The sequence below is a fragment of the Diabrotica undecimpunctata genome, chromosome 5 (assembly GCF_040954645.1).
Source record: "Diabrotica undecimpunctata isolate CICGRU chromosome 5, icDiaUnde3, whole genome shotgun sequence".
Lineage (NCBI taxonomy): Eukaryota > Metazoa > Arthropoda > Insecta > Coleoptera > Chrysomelidae > Diabrotica > Diabrotica undecimpunctata.
Window position 1 is genome coordinate 32174979 of NC_092807.1, and position 24182 is coordinate 32199160.

At 34.6% G+C, this 24182-nt stretch overlaps 1 protein-coding gene across 3 annotated transcripts in view; it reads left to right on the plus strand.

Annotated features, from left to right (window-relative positions):
• The window catches only part of ec (ubiquitin specific peptidase echinus), a 370800-nt gene that overhangs the window by 311980 nt on the left and 34638 nt on the right, over window positions 1-24182 (plus strand). The window contains exon 1 of one of the 3 annotated variants that reach the window (XM_072531845.1): window positions 10236-10579. The exons of the other annotated variants lie outside the window; for them this stretch is intronic. Within the exon in view, the coding sequence (XP_072387946.1) occupies window positions 10343-10579 (237 nt within the window). The 5' untranslated portion in view covers window positions 10236-10342. Of the gene's footprint in view, window positions 1-10235; window positions 10580-24182 lie in introns of those variants that run through there. 3 annotated transcript variants of the gene reach the window in all.

The window sequence follows — 24182 nt, forward strand, 5'->3', positions numbered from 1 at the left end:
AAGTAAAATCAGAAACCCACACCAAAAAATATATTTCTCAGGGCACGAAATTTTATCCACAAAAGATTTTAACAGAGGAATCAGAAAGGATTGAATTGCATTCGGAAAATTGGAGACTCCAGCTTACATTAACGTGTACTAAGTCATCACTTTATAGCATGCTTTATAGCCTCTCATTAAAATTATTAGATCCTTAATAGCCGAAGGTTTCTAGAATCAAGCGCCCAAGTGGTCCACAAGACAATTCGATTTTAGGGTCTTTTACAATTGAAACTTGAAATTATTATTACCATAATTTTTCGTCCGCGTTGGCTCAGAACGTACTCAATGATCAGTTGACTGTCGATATTGAAGGAACAAAAATTTTTCTTTTACGTTAGTTTAAAAAAGTATATAGGTATCAATAGAATTTAGTGGAACTCCCAAATATCAAGCAACCCTTGCATTTTATATTTCCGGATTTGGATTATTCTTTCAGAGCAGCAAATTTAGCAGTTTTCAAGCATTTTATGGTCTAATCCAGTGGTCAGTCTGCAAATCTCTCCTGGTATATTTTAAAATCGTGGTTTTATTGCGGCGATGAGTTTGTACTATTTACGAGTATCTTACATGACCAAATATAGAAAAAACAATTTTCAGACATCTTCTTCTTAACGTGCCCTATCAAGTCCCCTTGACGTTGGCGATTAACATGGCGAAACTGTCTCTGTCTTGAGCTATTCTAAAGAGTTGCTCAGCTTTCCTCATTCCTGTCCACTCCCTGATATTCTTCAACCAAGAGGCCTGCTTTCTACCAATTCCTCTGCGTCCTTCGATTTTACCCATCATAATAAGTTGAAGAATATTATATCGGTCTCCCCTTACTACGTGTCCAAAATAGGCCATCTTTCTACATTTGATGTTATCAAGCAGCTCGCGAGCAGCATTTGCTCTCTCAAGGACTGCCACATTTGTCAGCATAGCCGTCCATGGAATTTTTAGTATACGTCTGTGCAGCCACATTTCAAAGGCCTCCAGACGATTAATGGTGGATATTTCTAATGTCCATGCTTCGACACCGTATAAGAGGACTGACCAAATTGCTGACAGAGGACTGACGAAGTTGAAATTGCAAGTTATCATTACACAAGAATGACTTCAGTTTTAAAAATGTCGTGCGGGCTATCTCGATTCTACGTTTTATCTCTTGATCTGGATCTAGTTGTTCAGTAATATGGCAACCAAGATAATTAAAACTGGACACTCTTTGAATTATATGACCATCAACATATAATCGTGCGTCTTGATGTGCTAAACGGCTAAACACCATGTGTTTTGTTTTTGAACAGTTTATGTTTAGGCCAAACTCTCTTCCCACTGTATCAATGGCATTTAAAAGGCATTGTAATCCATTCATGTCATCACTTAAAATAACTGTATCGTCTGCATATCTGATTGTATTTATCAGAATTCCATTAACTTTCACGCCCCATTCCAAATTATGCAGCGCCTCTTTAAATATTATATCTGAATATAAATTAAATAACAGTGGGGATAGTATACAACCCTATACAACCCCAATCGTATGTCTTGACTATCAACTCCTTTATCTTTTAATATTGTAATTAATTTGTGATGCTGGACTCGATCAAAGGCCTTTTCATAGTCAATAAATACAGCAAAGACGTCTTTCCTTTGATCTCGACATTTCTGCAGTAATACATTTAGTGCAAAGGGCGTCCCGAGTTCCCAGTTCATTTCAGTTTATCTCTGATTCTACTGTGGATGATGCGTAGAAATATTTTCAAAGTGTGGCTCATAAGGCTTATCATTCTATAATCGCTACAGTTTTTCGGACGTTGTTTTTTTGGTAGTGTTATGAATTCGGACTTTAACCAATCTTCAGGGATATCACCAGTCGAATAAACATCATTGCAAAGCTTGACCAGTATTCCAATGTTTTCCTCATTTATAAACTTTAACATCTTTGTCGGTATGTTATCAGGGCCAACGGCTTTCTTGTTCTTTGCTGACTTTATAGCATGCAGTATTTCTGATTTTAGTATTTCTGGTCCTTCACCTTCAACTTCACCTTCAATTTTCAGACATAAGATAAGAAATCGATACGATTGATTAGAAAAATAAGCAAAAGGGGAGCCACTAGTATAATCGTAGTGAAAAATAAATAAAAATTGGCCGGACTGTGACAAGGATAGACAATAGTAGATAGTCTAAGAAAACATCATAGTGTAAGGTAAGATCAGGCAAAAATAGATGAACACGACAAAAAACCGAAATACATGTAAACAAATGGAGGTGGTTTGTAACCAAAGATAGATTGAGGAAAACACTGAATAAATATGTTGAGGACCTAATAATTGATTTATACAGAAACAAGAATAAAATTCAAATGCCAATCTACATATATATTACGTTAGATGTTCTTCCTGTGGTATCTTATTCATTTCATATGGTCACGGTCTTTGGTCATTGCAATGCGAAATAATTTGGTATAAGTAATTCATTCCAAATCACTTGCACAAATTTGCAACGAGGTAATTATTATTCCTTGTAAAAAATAATTTCATCTGAAAACTCTTTTTTTTGTCTAAAAATAGTTTAAAAATAGTTTTGTCTAAAAATAATATATTTCGTTGTTCAATCTCTCTTTTGGTTGTGCCCGCTTTCGTTTTCCCATATAAGTTCTTTTGCCAATTTTATTTCAGCTATCAAATACTTTTAGTCGGTATTCATTTCACCATACAAATTCGAACTTATCACTTTATTTTTTCATCTTTCTCATACTTACTCGACTACCTTGCCTCCATCTCTCTGTGGTAGACCGTTTCTATAGTTTGCGCATTTTTTACATTTACACCTTTTTCTTCCAACCATATTGATCTAGAAGCTGCTGCATTATTGAAATGAGCTTTTTACATTCGCATTTGAACACTAATTCTTCTTACGTTGTGAGCCTTTTAAGTAGGATTGAGGAAATAAACTTTAGTCTTACTCACAATCTATTTTATTTAGTTTAGAACGTTGAGAATGACCGGCTTTAACCACTACAACCAGCGACTCATCTTCAGCTGTTCGGGGAGAAGTTAAGTTAAAATGACGGTGCAAGGTTTGTTGGCAAAAAGGCGTGTACAGAACGTCTTCAACAAAAAGTTAAAGACGAATAGATAACACTATAGCATAAATGAGTGTTCTGTACACACGTTTTTAACAGCAATCCGTTCACCGACATCATTTTAATTTAACTTGTCCGGAGACCTGATGATGACCAGCAAATTGTAGTGGTCGAAACAGGTCATCCTAAGCTAAATAAAATAGATTGTAAGTCTAAAATTTATTTCTACAACCATGTTTTAAGTGGATTCACATGTCCAAAGAATTCATTATTCCATGCTTTTTATTATTTTCATACATTTAATGATTGCTTTTATACCTTTCATGCTAGGAAAATCTTCTGTTTATTTTTGCTCATATGCTTCCTCTTTATGGAATTTTTGTTCTTGGTTGTAATATTTGTTCAACAATAGTTGGCCATCTTATTAGCTGCAGTATGCCATTGGTTAGTAGTCTCTTTCATTATTTTTTACTGCTTCTTACTGTTCGCGTCCCTTGTTTTTAGCATTTATAAGTATTGGTTATATCATTACCGAACAACTGCTTCATCGTTAAACCATCCCTTGTTCCCAGTACTTTTTTTATTCGTATCGCGCGTTCCGCGTTATTTCTTCTTCTTAGGGTGCCTGTCCGTTCCGAACCTTGGCGATCATTTTGGCTATGATGACTTTGTTGGTTGCTATACGCAATAGCTGTGTTGAGGTCTTTCTATACCATGCTCAGGTTAGCAAGCCAGGATACTCTTCTTCATTCTGGGGCCATTTTCCCTTCAATTTTACCTTGCAAAATGCATTAGAGTCGCTTATTTCTGTCTTGATTTCTCATTATATGTCCCAAATACTGCAGCTTACGGCCCTTAACGATGTTGACCAAATCAGAGGTTGTGTTCATCCTCCGTAGTACTTCTTCATTGGGGACTTTGTCTTTCCACGGTATCTTCAGGATCCTTCTGTATAACCGTAGCTCAAAAGCCTGAAGTTTTGATAGAGTTTCCGCCTTGAATGTCCACGTTTCTACTCGGTACAGAAGCACTGAGTACACGTAACATTTAAGGAGCCTTATTTTTGTTTCTAGGGTGAGATCATGGCTCTGGAACACAGAGCTTATAGTCAAAAATGCACTTTTTGTCTTTCCGATGTGACATTTAATCTCTTGGGTATTGTCTCACGACTCATTCATTACAGTTCCCAAGTAGTTGTACTGTGAGACACGTATAATTCTCATTTGGTTCACATACAGATTTGCTCCAGTTATGTTTTCCTTGCTGATGATCATTAGCTTGGTTTTGCTGGTGTTTATATCCAGTCCTAATGTTCTACTTGTTCTACTGCGTTATTTAATTGATTATTGGTTGTAAGGAAAATCACACTTTTAATCAACTAATGTTTGACGTTTCGATTTCTACCGCGGAAATCGTTTTTAAAAAAAATTATTATATCTACAAATTCTGGAAAATTTGATATAATAAATTTGTATAATAATCTTTTTTGAAAACGATTTATGGAGTGAAAATCGGAGAGTCAAACATTAGTTAAAAATGTTATTTTCATTACAACAAATCATTGTGGCTTAATCCCAAATAAACATATTCAAATTAAGCAGGAAAGTAGTCTCAGAACCTTGCTGAATTACCTGTATTAAATTTTTATTTATTCTTCATATAGACTATATTTCTCTTTTGATTTTATTTTATTTTTATTTTTAATGTAACTTCTTACCTTTGTTATTATATTTCATATTTGCATATGATCTGTTTGATTTTTATTTTCTCACCTGAATTTTTTTTCATTTAGTCTGTTTTATTATAAGCCGTCTAATTTTTTTGGATCTTATGATAGTTTTTTTTTCTTTTTGTAGTGCCAGTAATTGTGTGGTATATTTACATTGTCATAATATTTTACTATAACGTTTTACAGTAACAATTATTTTTAAGGTTAGACAATTAGTTTCGTTTTTTTGTATATATGTAATATAAGATTATGTGTAATATATTATAGAATTTGTTTTCCCACACTAGAATATAATAAAACACTCCAAAACCAATAAAGATTAAACTCCTCCATACTACAAAAAAACCACATTGTTTACATAAACCGCACATATATCTAAACCCAAGCTTTTTTGGAACCAGAACACCTATTTTTACCTGGAATCAAACTTACGGTTCGCATTCGCAAATGGCAAACGTAGTATGTATTAAGATGAAGCAATGTTGCCAAATACATAGAATATTTTTTTTAATATTCGTTATGAAGTTTGTAAATAATAAATTGAAGATTTCTGGAGCATATTTTAATTTATTATTTTTGTATTTAATCACCCAATCTGCTTTGATATCAATGCAAAATTTTAAACTATCTGCTTTCTCTTGAATTATATCAACACTGAGTTTTTTCTGGAAGAATGTTATAAAACTTCGAAGTATTTTGGTAGTTTAATATTAAGGTTGTTTGTTGTCAACAAAAAGTTTTTGTGCTTTCTTTCAAGGAACTCAAGTTTTTCTCTAAATGTTAAACATCATTTTATTGCTAAACCCTTGCATCAGGAGTTGGAACAACTTTTTCCATATTTACCCAGGTTCATATTTGTCCATTATCATTATTCTTTTATTCCCGAAGAAACATATTTTAATTTGGATTGGACTTGGTCATTTTACTAGTTACCTTCTCACTCTGTAATTCTTTTTGTGCAAACCTATAATGTTACAACTATCAGTATAGAACTTCCTACGAAAGTAAAGCTTCTTTAGAATTATGCTTTGTGTGACTGAATGTAAGGTATAACTTTAGGTTTTAAGGACCAGTTGAAATTCTTTTTTTTTTCTTTTTATGTAGACACGACTCTGTCTGGTTCTAAATGTGCCTCCAGTAAGTTGTCGTTCCAGCTTTTTCCTGGTCTTCTTACTGATCGTCTTCCCATTGGGGAACTGTCTTTGTTCATCTCTGCTGTTTTTAACATCATTTTTGTCCTCACTATATCAGGTCGTGTTCCTGCTATTATTGTCATTATTGATCATTATTGTCATTATTGGTCTGATGACTGTTTTGTAAATTCTGCCTTTCATTTCTTTCCCGATATTTTTATTTCTCCATATTGTTTCATTCGGGCAACCTGTGACTCTGTTTGCTCTATTCACTTGATCTTCAACTTCTGTTTTGAGCTTTCCTTAGCTAGATAATGTGATGGCTAGATATTCAAACTCCTGCTGGTTCTATTATCTGACCTTCCAGCTTCAATTTACATCTCCAATGGATTTTGTCTTTCTTGGAGAAATTAACATTTAAATTTTCTGGCGGATGTGCAGCATACTTTGTAAATCATCTTCACTTTAAGACCATTATTAAATTGGTGCAGCATACGTTGTAAATCGTCTTCACTTTGAGAGACTAGTATTGCGTCGTCGACATAGCAGATTATTTTAAGTTGTTTTTCTCCCATTTGGTATCCTGGTTCTATTATCTGACCTTCCAGCTTCAATTTACATCTCCAATGCATTTTGTCTTTCTTGGAGAAATTAACATTTAAATTTTCTGGCGGATGTGCAGCATACTTTGTAAATCATCTTCACTTTAAGACCATTATTAAATTGGTGCAGCATACGTTGTAAATCGTCTTCACTTTGAGAGACTAGTATTGCGTCGTCGACATAGCAGATTATTTTAAGTTGTTTTTCTCCCATTTGGTATCCTTTTTTAGTTCTTACTTTTTTTATTATTTGATCGATAATCAGGTTGAACATTAGAGAACTCAGGGAATCTCCCTGTCGTATCCAATTGTCAGCTTCAATAGGGTCAGTTAGTTCTTCTTCTATTGTTTTGATTGTAAGGTATTTCTCTTGCGTACAATAAGTGGATAACGTTCTTTAATTTGACTCGGTCAAATTCCTTCTTAATGTAAACGAAACATAGATATGCCGGTTTGTTGTATTCTGATGATTTCTCTTGCACTTGCCTCGTTATAAATATAGCGTCGGTGCATGAATCTTCCCGACCTAAAACCTTGTTGTTCTTCTACTAGTGTTGTAATTTTCTTCAGTTTATGTAACAATAAAACACTGAAAACTTTGTTTTCAAACTTCCACAAAATTTATTTTAAATTCTTATCACTACAGCTGTTTCGGCTGATTGCCTTTCTCAAGTTGAGAAAGGCAATCAGCCGAAACAGCTGTAGTGATAAGAATTTAAAATAAATTTTGTGGAAGTTTGAAAACAAAGTTTTCAGTGTTTTATTGTTACATAAAATGAATTTCCATCAAGTAACGGTCGAATCCATCAATTATTTCTTCAGTTTATTTGCTGTTTATCACTTTGGTTGTTAATTTTAGTGTTTTGTTTATTAAATTAATTCCTCTGTAATTTTCTGGGTCCGATTTATCTCCATTTTTGAAAAAAGGTATTAGGATGCTTGATCTTCATTTATGAGAAATTCTGTTTTGTTCTATTATTTTTTTTGATTAGTTTTAGTAGTTGTTTGGTCAGATCTGGTCCTCCGTACTTTAGGAGTTCGTTCGGTACTCTATCCTCTCCTGGTACTTTTCTGTTATTAATCTCCTTAATGCTTCCTCTACCTCTTCCTCCTCGATATTTATTTCTTCAAACAAGCAGGCTTCAGATCAAAACGATCATGCATAGACCAAAGTAACACACTTAAACTTAAAGTAATCGTAGCCGCGAAGCAGTTGCAGGAATTCAGCTCTTCACCTCCACTGTGGAAAGCAATAAAGGAAATGGTAATACCAGAAAAAATATGCCCCAAATATACTGTCTTGGTCTACTAATGGTGGTCAAAAGTTCTCTGTCTCTTCCCATTTTGTATATTTTCACACTTCTTATAAAAAGCCACATCTCAAAAGCTTTCAGCTTTCTCATTAAGTCAACATTAACAGTCCCAGCTTCGGCACCATAAAGAAGAATAGAATGGATATAACATTTTATGATGCCCAGGGCCCAGGGGCTCTGCCAAATTTTGAGTTGTTTATAGCCTGTTGGAGTTCAAATTTTAATATTATTGCAGCTTCTTCGCTATCAATTTGTGATGGTTCCGTTCTTGTGTCCATGATTCTAGATCTTCAATATATTTAGTCAATACTTGTTTTTTGTGATATGTCCGAAGATTGTTAATTTCTTTGAAAATAAATACGAAAATAGAGAGACATTGTAAATTATTAACCTTCGCAGGAACATATGTATTTGTTTTCTGGCTGTTCCAGGTATTCGAAGCATTTTTTTTTAACACCAGGTCTCAAATATATCGCCGATATATTTCATATAATTTTCTTAGATTATAGATATAGATTTCTTGCAGATACATTGCATATATTAAGTGATTTAATTACGAATTTAATTTTTAGGGAGACTGGGTTTAGGTTATGTCGTAAAGCGTGAAGGGCTCAACTAGGAATCTAGTGCAAAATTTTTGTTTCTGTGCTTCCTTAAATTTTGTAGATATTCTTTTTTTATTTAATTAATGTCTGCATGTTGTAGAGATTCGGTGCATGCAAAGATTAAGATTTCAGTTTTGGATAAACTACATAGACTAAGAGTTGGGCGTTTGGCAGATAACCAAGGCAGATCACTATGGAGAGTGACATCAAGTGTGGAAGAGAAACGAGACACTTAAAAGAAATATGTAGAAGTAACTGTTGCAGCTCAACCACAGAATAGCTCATAACCATCTTGAAAGAATCGGGCTTAGATGATAGAGCCTTGAAAATCATATATAATTTATATTACACCCAAACTGCCAACATTAAAGTAGATAGTCAGTTGACAGAGGCAATATCCATAGATAGAGAAGTGGGACTCTGAAGTGTACTCTGAACATATCTTCGAGCAAGCACTGGAAGAACTACAAGAAGGCGTATTAATCGACGGAGTACATCTAAACAACATTAGATACGCCAACGACGCCGTAGTTTCGGCAGATAGCTTAGATGGTTTGCAAAGAATAATGTCGCACACATCAGATATAAATAGAGAACGTAAACTTGATCTCAATACGAAAAAAACAAAGTAGGTACTTGGTGGCCAGTAAGTGCGAAATATTAAATACACGGCTTTTGGTTAATCAACAACCAATTGATAAACAGCTTCACATATCTTGGTACCAACATAAACAGTCAACGAGACCACTCTACTGAAATAAATCAACGCATAGAAAAATCAAGATCAGCGTTCGTAAAGATAAAGTCTCTTTTCGGAGGTCACGATTTACCACTTGATACTAAAATCTCTATCTTCAGATGCTATGTATTTTCTACGATTACATCGAGTAGAGACCTGGACAAGTTTGTTTAAGAAAGCTCGAGGTCTTCGAGATGTGGTGTTACAGACGCATCTTAAGAATTTTATGGGTGGATTGTGTGACTAATGGTCAGGACCTACTGTATCCCTAAGTACCCCAAATTAGAATACATGGCCATGTTTTGAGAAATGAACAGAGATATCTTTTTGCAACTCACTCTTCAGAGCAATGTATTTGGAACGAGAGGGCCAGGGAGAAGAATATCTTGGCTTCAAAACTTGAGAACGTGGTTCAATGTCTAAACCGAAATATTCCGAATAGCTGCAAGCAAAGTTAAGATAGCCATGCTAATCGCCAACACCAGTAACGAATAGGCACCGTCAGAATAAGACAATTAAATCTCCAATTCTGGAGCAAAGTTGAAGATACTCAGCTAGCAATCTTAACATTTCACACACGTTAAAAATACAATACAATATTTTGTGTGCTTATTTACACCCTTATCAAAAGCCTGATTAGAAAGTTTTAATGTTGTTTCTTTATTTTGTAATATAATAATCATTAGATAGATTATATGTTATTAAGTTATTCTTAAAAATTATTTAAAGATTATTTTATGCAATAATGCTTCCAGTAATGTCTCTTGTAGACGTACTAGTATAGTAAACTCATTATACCTTCATAATACATTTGAAATATTCCATTAAGAAATCGTTATCAAATAATTTAAAATCAGCATTTATATATAATAATATTCCACGAAACATTTAAAACAACCTTTTACCTTTTAAATAACCCTGTAAACAAGTGTGCACCTATCGACATTTACCTGGCAACGTTGTTAACACCTTTCTCTCTCTAGCCACTCTTCTGCAACGCACGGTTGTTAGTCTCACCGTGCTTCTGGCTGAGGAGGTCATCAATCGTGTAATGCGCGCCATTTTCTTCTTTTTTGTTTGGTTCTTCCTCTTGGTGCGCGATTTAAAAAATGATCAACAAGTTTCGGTACAAGAAACCTTCTAATAAGGATATGGCTAGTGTGGATAAAGTGAGTGACAATGATACGCTTAAAAGGATTAAAAGTGGCCTTAAAGATAAAGTGAAAGACACTAAGGACAATGATAGTTTGAATAGAAGTACTGATAGTTTGAAAAGAAATAGTAGAATGAAGGAAGATGTAAACGCTGTTGGTGTTTTAGACCAACAAACTAAACAGGAGCTGCATGTAAGTTTGTTGTCATATAAATTTTAAATTAAAAACCAAAAGAGTATAATAAGAATCTATTAAAAAAAAAACAAGTAATTTGAGTTTTCCTCTAGCGCAATTTCGGTAATCCTGATAATCTTGAATGTCATTTTTAAACTCATTAAAATCATTGTTTATCTAAGACATTAGCTTACTTATCTGGTAGGTAGCTAAGTTGTAAGTGCATCAATATAATATGAATTAATATTCTTTTCTCAGCAAGCTCCAATAATTTTCATTATACCCGATTTTTTGTTGCTTAAATCTATTTATTTTTTCATTTGGTCTTTGATTAGTCCTTTCCGTTTCTACTCCAATTTTCTGATCCATGTCAGATCTTCGTAGCATTTTTTATCTTTACTCAAGCATATCTTACATAAATTATGTAAAAAACAATTCTGTGTACTTTTAAATCAACCCAAAACAAATTTTGGGCTTTGTTCTATAAGTATTTGGTAATCTTTTTTAGCGTTTTACTTTAATATTCCTCTCTTAACTTTTGTGATACACTTTTGTCTAAAGCTGCCAGAAATATTGATCTATCATCATCATGTTTTGAAATTAAAATATTTCGAACAATCATTAATGTATGTTTAAAGTGACTTACTATACACAAAAATATGCTATTATTATTGATTAATTAAAGATGTGGTGGATGTTTTGTCCATATTATTAGTTTGTTGATTTAATCTTACAAAACCTGCATTTAACTTAATGTATGACAGGCGTAAGATCAAAACTCATCCCAATTAAGATTCGTCAACATAATAAATAGTTGTTTGCGATTAAAGATTTGTGTTTATGGTAATTCGATCTGAAAGAATCAACAAAGGAAAGTTACCTACCAACATATGGTCGATGTGGCTAATATACAGGTGGATAAGTGGGTAGTTGACATGTGTTAATTTTAATCTGAATCTTTAATTGAGCGTCGTCGTTTTGTTTGGGAACCGGAAGAATCACTTTGGGTGATTAATTAATGTGACCAAATGGAGACATTTTTATCTTATTTTCTTTTCCTTATGTAGAAAGTATCATATCATCAAAGAGAAAATAGTGAACTTATCTTCAACATTGGAATTACGTTTTAATGAACTCAGATGGAGGATGGAGCGATGAGGTGTTACTCAATAAACGGTTACTTGTTAACTGTAATCGTTATGGTAACATATTGGTTAAATTTTTATTTGATTACAGTTAGAAGATACAACCATCTGCGATTTTTAGTATTTAAAAAAATTATAAATTTTTTGTTACTAGTACGAATTCAGATGGGGAAGAAAACCGTAAGTTTTAACATCCATTGAAACATCTAGTCTTCGATTAGAAAAGAGCATAGAGGAACAACAATAGCTAAAAATTATTATATGAGTCTATAAACAAGTTAAATATCCTCTGAGAGTTAATCAATTGTCCCATTTCCTATCGATTTTCGTTTTCCGGTAGGATCAATGCAGGAAATTCATTTTCTTACCCTATACCGTACTACTTATCCAAGACTGACCCGATTAATTCGCGAATTTTCAATTACACACAGATTTTCAATGCACAGATCCACGTTTGGTGTTACTTTATTATATATTTACCTCTCTATACAGTACATTTAGAGCAGCACAACGTCAAATAAGCAGTAGGGAGCTTTAGGTTTCCGTACCGGAAAACAAAGTGGTTTTAAAAATGCCCAAGTTAACTCAGCCCAAACAAAAGGACCACTTACTAGGAATAATTAATTAAGTACAACTGCTCATGATATATCATGAGCCTTAACAAGTGATTAATTTCTGGTTTCCTTTTGCGTGTAATTAATACACTTGTCTTAATGAAGAGAACTGCACATATAAAAATCTAAGAGTCCGTAACAAACATGAAATTACAGGTACTCTGATTCTATCTCTAATTAAAGAGCCTAACCTTCAATTAGTACTAGAGCGTAATTTTCCCGCATTTCTATTGTTTCCATATAAGAAAGTTGTAATGATGAAAATAGGAAGATTTGATACATAAATAAATAATATCGTGAGAAAAGTCAGCGATTGATCAGGTTAATTGGAGCAAACAGTGTTGCCGTGTACGTATTTTTTATAAAGTTAGAATAATGCCGGTAAGAGATGGCAGTGAAAAGTGAGTTTTGTTGAAAGGCATACTTAAGCCACCGTTACTGTTTGGGGCAAATGTTCAAATAATTTTTGGCTTTGATCGGAAAACGTTGTCGTCAGATCATTGTTTACAGAAAGATAACACAGTTAATACACAGCGTTCTGTCACACGCTGAATTTTATAATTGAATGCATCCTCATTCCTTGACCCCTTGTCAAGGCCTGGTGATATTCTAAATATTGTTAGCTTGCTGCTTCCATTGACTGCGATTCTCTGCCAGATGGACGGCTTCGGATTTTACCACCAGAGTTTTCATTCTGTTTGCCCATCTTGAAGAAAATCTTCTTGGCCTTCAACCTTCTACCATTCGTTCTACTACCAATTTGATAGTCCCCGTTCTTCTGGCTATGTGGCCGAAGTGCGTAGTTTAGGTATGCTTGGTTCACTTTTTTTAACAACCTTTTTTTTTGTATTAGCTCCTCAAGAATTGACAAGTTCCGTTATGTGTTCTGTCCAGGACACGTCTAGAATTTTTCTGTAGATTCACATTTCTACATGCTCATGCATGTTCTGCCGTTTATCTAGTAATGGAAAAATAAGGGCATTGACCAACCTGTCTTTGTTGTCATTGTTTGGTCCGTCCACATTTCAATTAATTTAGCTGTTAGTTTATGTAACGAGCCACTGCTGGTTTATGCTTGATTTCTGAGGAGCTATTGTCAGTATTGGTTATCATGGAGCCCACGTCTACAAATATGTCTCTTACTTCCAAATTCATCACTTGGCGTATGTGCGGTAGATTAATATTTGCCCTGTTATCTACACATTCAATAAAATTCCCCATCTACTGATCTATAAAAAAATATCTAATCCACGAAATAGATTTAAAGTTTATTGATTTAACTCCCTTGAACATGTTGAACACTTTTGTGAAATTCAGACCGCTCCTATGTAATCAAAACCTAAATTTCGACATACGCTACAGAATGGTCAAGTGCTACATATGGTCCATCTTGTTTTATGGCATGGAAACGTGGACTTTGAAAAAAACATCTATCAACAAACTTGAAGCATTTGAAATGTGGTCATTAAGAAGAATGATGTGCATACCTTGGGTGGATAGAGTTCGAAACGATGACGTCCTTAAGAGAGCCGGCGTGGAAAGAGAACTCTTTAAATTAATTAAAAAACGCAAGATTGGTTACGTTGGGCACATATTGAGAGGAGCAAAATATGAAATACCACAATTAATCCTACAAGGGAAGATCGAAGGTAGGAGAGGAGCCGGCCGCAAACAATTATCCTGGTTAAGGAATATTAAAGAATGGACAGGAATACACAATACAGGCGATCTGTGTCACGCCGCCAAGAACAGAATTCTAGTAATGAGATAGTCGCCTACGCACTTTGGTGTATGGCTTGTTAAGAAGAAGAAGAACATGTTTATAGCTACCGATAGAGCTTTCTACACACTGCCAGCGAATCTCCTCTCCTGGTTCAGCGTGTTCTTGACCTCTACAGGATTGTTTTGGGCTGCAATGTGCCACGACCTTAGAACTTGCTAAATATGCCACACTAGCTCATTGTTACTACCTTATACAATTTTTTGTACACGGTCAACGATCAACAAATTTCACACGTGGGTCTTCTTCAAGCGAAAAATGGTATTAACTTCCTTAAGGTGATCCCAGCGCTGATTATGTTAATGATAAACTCCGACGAATTTAACTGCTTATTTTGCGCGCTAATATTTGAAATCAAAATCAATATCTTGCTTTCGGAATAACCCTAACCTGGTTAAACTCTAGAATGGCTATAATTTTGTCGAAGTTGTTTTCTAGGTGGCACGTTTTTTATCTCCAAGGGTATAAGAGTAAGTCTTTTCAGGAACTTCAGCCGTTTGCCCAGCTTACACATAGAACACATAATTGTGTTCTCAGACACGGATTTGCTTGTTTTTAGGTAGCTTTTGAATAGTTCACGTATAGTTTCTGGATCTAGGAAACATGATTTTGCTCGTTCTTTTGCCATCTTGTCAACGTCCCCATTTTCCTTGTTTCTCTTTTCTGTCAGTTTAGTAAGAGATTGTTTGAAACTTCAAAATTACAAGTAAAAGACTTCAATAAAACTGTTTGGCCATCTGAAAAAATTTAAACCTTTTTTTGACGAATATCTTAACTGGACACTGATGTATTGTTCTGTGAGTGTCAATTCGTTACCGAATATTGGTAACCATCATATCTATTCTAACTTTATTGGCATCAGCAAAATGAAACTGCTCTGTAGTCTCTTCTTCTTTGTCAACCATTTTCCATCCACTCCTGAATGTAGGTCTCTCCCAATTGCTTCCATCTTTCTCTATCTTGCGCCAATCTAATCCACTGTTTGCCTGCCACTGTTCTTATGTCATCTACCCATCTTTTTTGAGGTCTTCCCGTGCTTCTTGTTGTCGTCCTTGGTCTCCATTCTAGAATTCTCCGTGTCCACCTGTTGTCATTATATCGGGCTACGTGACCTGCCCAGCGCCATTTCATTTTTGCTACTGATTTTTTGGTAAGGGCTACTGTCTCCAAGCCGTAAGTACAAACTGGTAGTATGCATGTGTTATACACCTTTTTCTTTAAGTTTACAGGTTCTGTAGTATTTGATTGAAATCACGCCTTAGATTCTTTAACCAGGAGATTCTTCTTGTCTGGTATTTTTCCTTATTTTATTAATTTTAAAACTTCATATCTGTTGCCATTTTGAATTATATAGCTTAGATATTTTAGCTTGCGTTTTTAAATTATTTGAAAGGCTCCCATATCTTTATGTATTCTTCTTAATACTTCTTTATTTGATATATGTGTTAAATATATGGTCCTTCCAGGGAATCCTGAATATACTTCTATATAGCCTAAGAGGGCTGAATTTTTCTGGAATCGCCACAATCGAGTCTGACACAGTAATACTAAACCACATGGTAATGGTATTACTAAAATATGGTTGGGACGATTAAAAAAATCAACTCTTTAGTCATACTCCATCCCGTCTTCAATCCATCATTTTACAGCAGAACAGCCATGTTAATTTTCATTACCCATACCATGTTACATAATTATGCTTCGCTTTTTTTGTGTAAAGTTTTAAATTACAGCTATTCTTTATTTCCTATATTGTATTTTCCAAGATTGGTTTTTCCTGTCACTATCAATTTTACAGATTCACTAGAAAGAGCATTAACAATCAAAATCAACTGAAAAAAAATTGAACGAGAAAATAAAACGAGTTACGAAGAAGACTCGGTTTATTATAGTGTTGCTGGTCCAACTAATTTTTTGCATCATGAGATTTTAGGTTACTTTTGAATCTACTATTTTTATGTAAAATTTAACTTAATTCTGGCTATTTCGTCAAGATTATTCGTAAGTTTTTGTAATTATTAATTTAGTCAAAACAAAAATTTAAAAAGATTTCATCAATGCAAACCTGTATAATGAAACTTTGAACAAACTTCGTCATGCAATAAGACGAAAACGTCCAGAGAAGCTCTCACGTGATGTCATTCTTATACACAATGTTCGGCTTCATGTTGCTTAATACTTTCGCTGCTCATGACTCCGATCGGAATCAAAGCGGTTGTTTGCTAGGTGCGCATGACTCCGATCAAGGACAGTAACCCGTTGATTTTTAAGACAGTATATTTGACGCCGCTCCTGGATAACACCTCTCGAAAAAAGTCAGTAGCGAATGTTTTAAGTAGTGAAAGAAAATCTTCAACGAAAGATGAGAAGATATTAGACCATCCACCATACAGTCACGATTTATCACCTTGCGATTTTCACCCCATTGGCCTACTGAAAAAGGCGTTAAAATGTAAGCGTTTTCAGTCGGACGAAGAAGTACAAAACCACGTAAAAGAATTCTTCGAGAAACAGTCACATGAATATTTTAAACAGGGTAGATATCGGTTGGTGAAACAACGAGGTATGTTCTTTAATTATTGTGATAATTATTTGTAGATGTATTTGCCAATAATATTTTCTGGACCAAAGATGGGTTTCAATTAAACAATCTTGATCGAGAAATACATTTACTAGAATGGCGATCTTGTGTATTATAAATGATCATCGTGAAGGTGCAATATCTGAGTGGTTAAGGAATTGAAATCAATTGGGCTCTGCTTGCAGAAGTTCGAATTCAGAGCGTATTTTTTTTATTTTCATATATCAAATTAAACCATGAAAGCTAGGGCAATTCTGACAACGAATGCATCATCTACGAAAGTTATACGTGGTATTCTTCAGGTGATGAAAATTATTATCAAGTCTTAGGAATCAAGTCTATGTCGGACGAGCTTTTTTCATTCCATAAACGTTTGTAAAAATTAATATTGTCACGTATTGTCGTTTAATCAATTATTTTCAAAATTGAAGTATATTTTGTAACCCCTTTACCATTTAATAAATCTCGTCGCGACAATAGGATACGACGAACATAAATATGTAGAATTTTATGTGGGAAAAAATAAAACTACACAAAACTCATTGAACTTTTATCTACCAGCTTAATTGGGTATTTGGTTCAAGGCTTTGGTTTCCATTCTTATGCCTGAGGCCAATTAAACAAAATCACTGCGATGATAAATTACCTAATAATGTTATGTGGCAGGTTTCAATCAAAACACCCACATACTGTTCTGGATAATCAAATTTATTGATAATAGCTAGACTAGCTAATAAACCTTTGTTATAGAGTAAATAAATTTGTTAAAAAAACTCGTTACACTTACTGCATTTATGTAAATTAGAATTAATTAAAAATAGGTGTAATTATTTATCTAATGGTAAACCAGGTCAGTCTTTAATTTGATCGGAATTTACAGAATAATTATACCGAATAGAGATTATATAGATGAAAACAAATCAGATTGTAATGCCAAACTTTTATTGGGTCAGTTCCTATAAAGCTGTTAAATAAATAAACGTTGTGGATATTTGCCATTTTTTATAATTTACTATAAGATCAATAAAATTTATCACTTCCATTGACCGGTCGCTTTCAAATTTCCATTGTTAGTTTTTAATGTGAAAGTTTAAATTCAGCGTTTTTAGGCATATTTTAAATGCATCATATTTGTTGCCAAAAACTCAAAATGGAAATTTCATGCTATATGTTTTGAAGACAAGGCTCTAATAATGGAAATTCCATAGCAACTTTTATTTAACAGCGTTATAGAAACTGACTTCATTTGCGGCAAAATGCAAAAATAGCATACGAAAGCTGCACTTTCGAATTGCTGCACTTAGTGCAGCAATCCAAAAAGCATCAAGAAAAAATTGATTTCGCGCGCATAACTGATAATTAAAATCGCCGGTCGCTTCAAGCACACACACACACATAGTGCTCTGCTCCTAGGAACATGTGTATACCATTTTATAGTGGCATCCACGTGTCCGAAGATCAAACCGGTCTCACCTCACTGTGAAGTGGTACCTATCTGACCCCCAGGATTTTCCTCCACCCCTCCCCAACGTGTGACTTACTTAGTGGGGAGGCTTATGATCTTGAAAGTTACTTCGTGTGCCCTTGGTAATGGAACACCCTCTGTTTCTCATGACTGTGGCTAGGCCACCTATCTGCAGGGGTAGCACACATATCGGTTTTTCTCCCCATTACCATTACTGACTCAATACAGAAGTTACTCTAGCATGATTTCGAGACTTGAGTCCCTAAAAAAGATGTGTGTTTCGAATAGACGGCCACCCACAGTTGATGACTCTCTGTCCGAACTTTGTGTATGCTCGGTCACTCAGCCGCGGATTTGGCAAAATAAATTTTGTTCTCCTCGTCGGCTTGGCATCCGAGTGGTCTGGCCACTAAGTCCATGTTTGTCGCACATGGTCTCGATGCTCAGGTTCCGCGGTAGGCTTTCTATGTGACCTGCCATAAGTGTGCGTGAGGTGGGATGTGCATTCCCTGGTGTAAATTGCCATCACACACCCCGTGTATATTGTTCTGGAGGTTTTTTTTTCCTTCTTTTACCGCATGTGTGGACTGTTGCATGGCTATATCAGTATTCTTAGATCCTGCTGGTCCACTCTATATTCTGCTAGTTGTTGTTGGGCCGTCTGTGCACCGTCCTTAGGTTTTCATCATAGTCTGTTAACTCTCTTAATATTGTTCGTATGATCTTCTTTTGGTTTGAGTCTCTATATACGTACCTTAACGGTACGTATTTTGGTATTCCCAGCGCTTCTCTGATTATGGAGTTTTGGACTGTTTGGATCTTCTTCCTGTTTGTTTTACAGGTCTGCCACATGCTACAGAGGCACATTCTAATTTTGTTTGATCTCTGATATTTGTTTTGAACCTCAGCTTACTTTTTCGCCCTATAAGCGAAGAGAGTTGACTCCTTAATGCTTTATAGACCGTTTGGTTTACATGTTCTGTAAACGTCAGCTTTTGCCAAGCGTTATGCCTAGGTATTTAGTTTGGCTGGTCCATTCTATTGAAGTGTTGAGTAACGTTCGATCTCTATTTGGTCTGCATCTTCTGTGCTGGTACATGACGACCTGTGTTTTTCTTACATTTTTTGTTTGAAACAATATTTTCTACGGCGTACACAGATTCTTAGTAAATCGATTCCCCCCCCTAGGAGCGGGTGTTTTATAGGCAAGCCCGTGAGGTTGGGGTGGAGGGATCTTTTTTGAATCCCAAAATTAACATTCTCAGAAAAAAAAGTAAAAAGTATGTTTTTACAGGAAAATAATATAAATTTTTGGTAATTTACAGTAACAGGTAAAAAATTAAGCGATTGTTAGTTACGAAATAAGAGCAACTATTCATTTCATACTCGTTAGTTGCAATTGATTAGTATAAATGTGCAGTTCTCTTCATTAAAACAAGTGCTTAATTACACGTAAAAGGAAACCAGAAATTACTCTGTGACTGTAAGTTTAGATCAAGTTAGACGTTTACTTATAATTAGAATAAATGATCTGAGATTGAACAGGCAGAAAAACTTGAAATTTATATTAATTATTAAAAATGTTTAAAATCTCTTCAATGCCTCATTTAATTAGGTTTTATTAAAAACTAAATAAGAAATAATATGAGATCTATATAATTTAGAAAGTACCAATCTTAAATTGTCACCTGTCAAAATTTGAAGGCTGTTTGAGGTCAAGGATAAACCGTCCTCAAATTGGCATCGAATTGTTGGAATCAGTGCATTACCCGCGAAGGAAAGTATGTTGATAAATAATTACTCTATGAGCCAGGGGGGGTTGAGTATGCACTTTTATGTCCACTATATACTTTCACGTTTTTTTTAATGTTTTTTTGGTTGTTTTTTAGCATGTATGAAAGCCTAGTTTTACTTGGAAAAGCCCCGTCGAATGCTTATTTTGCAATAGTTTTTTACGAAATTTGTTATAATTTCGAAATATTTAAACAATTAAATTGTTAATAACAAATTATCTGACGGGTTTTACGCCCGGTACCCTCGAAAAATCGAATCTACGCACCAAAAAACATAAAAAACCTCAAAGTTTGCCACTTGCCTAAAAGTTGTTATCCCTCTATAGTTCATTATAAAACTAGTTAGCTTATTTATAACAAGTTTTATTTCTCCGTTTTTGTTATGTTGGCAGTTATTGTTGCTCTTATTTCCTTAAATAATGAAATCTATTCATTCGACTCTGCGATACTATTATTTTGCATTAACTTTATCTTCTATGTTAATTTTTAAGCACAATTCCATTGTTTGTTGTTCTTGTCTATTTCGAAGGAGTCGTTTGGCTTCAATAGAATTGCGATTTTAAAGATCTTTTGTGTATACCCCATATCTACGTTTTAGTCCAAAAGATCTAGTTTTTTAAGACACTTTTAAGCACAAAAATGTGTTGCTAGTAACTTCGGTTTTTATTTGGTGATTTAGTAATTTCTTTATTGTTGTTGGTTACTTTTAAATGAATCTTTTTTTAAAACTAAGTTTATCTCCAGATATATTTGGTTTTGATATGTACTATATACTTCTTATAACTGTAGATAAAATATTTTTGAATTAATGTAAAATGTAAACAAAACATAAACAAACTTAATTTAAATGTAGGTAATAGTAACAATATTAAAACAAGAGCAAAACAGTTAAATCTAAACTATTACCTCAAGCAAACCACTTCCGCTAATAAAAGATATACCAAGTCTACCATTAACGACAGTACGCTTTGTCCTACGGTGCACGAGTTTGAACTTAATTTAAAGCAAAACATTGTTCCGTTGTTCTTGATAAGTACTTTCATTTAGTTTAGGTACCACTTAAGCGCTGAAGGCCAACCTTGCCTGCTATGACGTATGCTACACTGCTATTGTTTCAGACTAATAAATCTGAGCTGTTTATTTATTGTATCATATGAGATTAGTGATTTATTTTAACGGAGGTTTATGTTGCAACTGAATATGAACATTAAATGATTAATGTTTATTATTCTTGTTTGGAGAAATTAATAGATTCGGAAAGTTGGAAAGATATTCAAGGAAAGTTATCCCTCTTATTTTTAATGCCTACACTACACTATCGGCGATGATGGCTGATCGTGTGATCGTCTATGATCGGCACAATTATCCCCAAGTAAGCAAGCAATTTAATTAAACTCAGCCTGTGAGACATGTTCACCCCTAGAAATTACTTTCGGGTGTAATTCATTGGAGCGGGGTGTATTTCGAGTAAAACAGCAGTCACTCCACCTCGCTCCAATGCTCCAGACCATCCCTTTCCCCTCTATAGCACTCTGATGCACGATACAGGCACAACTATCAGCCAAATGCTCTTCCTATGGGAGTCCTGGGTAATAGAACTCCAACATGGTTCCCTAACCCATTGAAATTCAGGACAGCGTGACTGGCTTTGTTTTTGTAATCCTGTAGTGACTTGTCCACGAATCTAAAATTGCTGGCTCGGGCCTCAAGTCTCCGCTCCGGGCTATAACCGGTTTGGAGACTTGGTGCACAAATGTTTGGGCCCTACGTGCCCGGATTTTTGTTTTTTGTTTATTTTTTCGGTTGGCTTTCGCCGAACGCTAACTGTAAATTACTTCTGTAGTCCAAAATAATTGCACAAACGAAAACGCGTTTGTGAAAGAAAAAACTTAACATCTGTTATACAAAAATATGATTATGCATTGTCATTTATAATAAGGTGTTCCAATAGATAGAAGAAATGAAACAATATTACATTAAAAAGATGCTGGAGCACTTCCAGCATCCAGCAGAAGGGATTCAAAGATAACAAAAACGGGATATGACACTCCTGAGTAACCGTGGAGAGGAAGCATAGCATTGTTATCATCTAAGCACGGAGCAATGAGTTTTAATCTATTTTTTTTTTTTTTTATTTTATTAAGAAACACGCATGGGACTGCGTTTACTACTCCACGTCGTTTAGTAGCGCGATTTTTACAGTCTTTTCATTGCACTTCAGTCGTTTTTATTTTATCATACGTATGATAATGAATGATGATGAACTGTATTTCTAAAAAACCTTGTAACAATTTCTATCTGAGTGTAACTTCAAAACCATTAGGTGTTAGGATAAACGAGCATGAATCTTATATTAAAAAGAAGAGTTTTTGATCGATCTCATATACGCAAACACGCTTGGAACAATGCACATAGAGTTCAATGGAAACAGACATCAATAGTTATGAAATAAACAGTAAAAACAGGAAAATGTTACCAGTAAAAATATACCAACACTAATGAGTTAATGTCAGGTCAGAGACAGGTCATCTATTATCAACTATAACAAAACACACAACTAACAATAAGTACAGAAAAATCAGAATTAGATATCAACCGAGACCAACAAACAACGTATGCTTTTTTAATACGTTAGTAGGTGGCGTTAGGAGCAAACATAATAATTTATTTAATTATTTTAATATAATATAACTTGTTATTTTTAAACATCGTATTTAGTTTATATAATAATTAAATAATTTACTATCAAATTGTATTTATTTTTCATAATTTCATATAAATACAATGTTGGATTTTTGCAATTATTAGTTCGTCCATTGTATTAAAGTGCGATAAAAAGAATTATTAGTAAAACATTTTAAAAATTTTCATTTTTATACAGTCACAGCGGAAGAGTCCATTTATGTACCTAACGAGGGGTTATCCGTTATACAAAATGTTAAAACTGAGATAATTTGTTTTGATTTTTGAAATGTTTTATAATCTTTTGTACAGGAAACGTAAAAAAGATCTTACTAACGAATACGATAAACCATGTAAAAAGCTTAAAAAAGATACCCAACAAAAACTGCTGCTGAACGTTCCAAAGCTTATGGAGAACGTGAAAAATAAATCATTGATAGCATCCATAGTGCAAATATTAATGTTCAAGAGTTGCTTTTACAGGCATATAAAAAAGGCACAATAAGTAATATCGAATTTGATTCATTATGAATAACTGTCAATTTTTGATTTATAGAAACAGTCAAATGAAATACACCCAATTTTTTGTAAATACACTCGCGATCATAAAATCCGGGTCATCTTGAAAATTTCAAGTTTCTTAAATATTTTTGCCTCTGGTGCAGTAATAACCTTTTTTTTGGCTAATGTATTTTTTATTTGTCATCAATGTTTGTTTTGAAAGAAAAAAAATGGTGTTTTATTGTTTTTATTGAAAAAAACAGAAAACAAATCAAATTGTTGATAAAACAGACATACGAAAAAAAATGGAAAATACAGAACGTGGTAAAAAATCAGTGAAATTTCAATGACCAATATCGTGTATTGCCCCCCTTGCTCTAATAACCTCTTGCAGACAACGGGGCATACTCTCAATTTTTCTCCGGATTACATGTTGTGGTATGTTATTCCACTCTCTCACTAACAGATCCTTAAGCTCCTGTGCGTTGTTAGGAGGAGGTGTATGGGTTTGAATACGTTTTTTCAAATCGTCCCAGAGATGTTCGATGGGATTCAGGTTCGGAGACCTAGCTGGCCAGGGTACCCTCGTAATTCCAACTTCGTCCAAGTAATACATACTGATCCTGGCAACGTGTGGTCTCACGTTGTCCTGCATAAAAACGGCGTTTTCTCCAAGCCCTGCCATGTTGGGCATAACATGTTCTTCCGGAATCTCCGTAATGTACCTTCGTGCAGTTAAGGACTCATTTTCGATGAAGGGTAATTCTGTGTGGAAGTCGGAAGATATACCTACCCAAGCCATGACCGAGTCTCCACCAAATGGCATTCTTGGATCAATGCAAGCTTGTGAAAATCGTTCACCGTTTCTCCTCCAAACTCTTACACGTCCATCGGATCCAGTTAGGCAGAAACGGGATTCATCTGAGAATAACACTTTGCTACAATCGTTAATTCCCCAATGCGCATATTGTCGAGCAAAAGCTAGTCGTGCAACTCGAGGCACTCGGCGAAGTGGCGGTCCTCTAGCCATTACCCGAGAAGATAGTCAAGAGGAACGAAG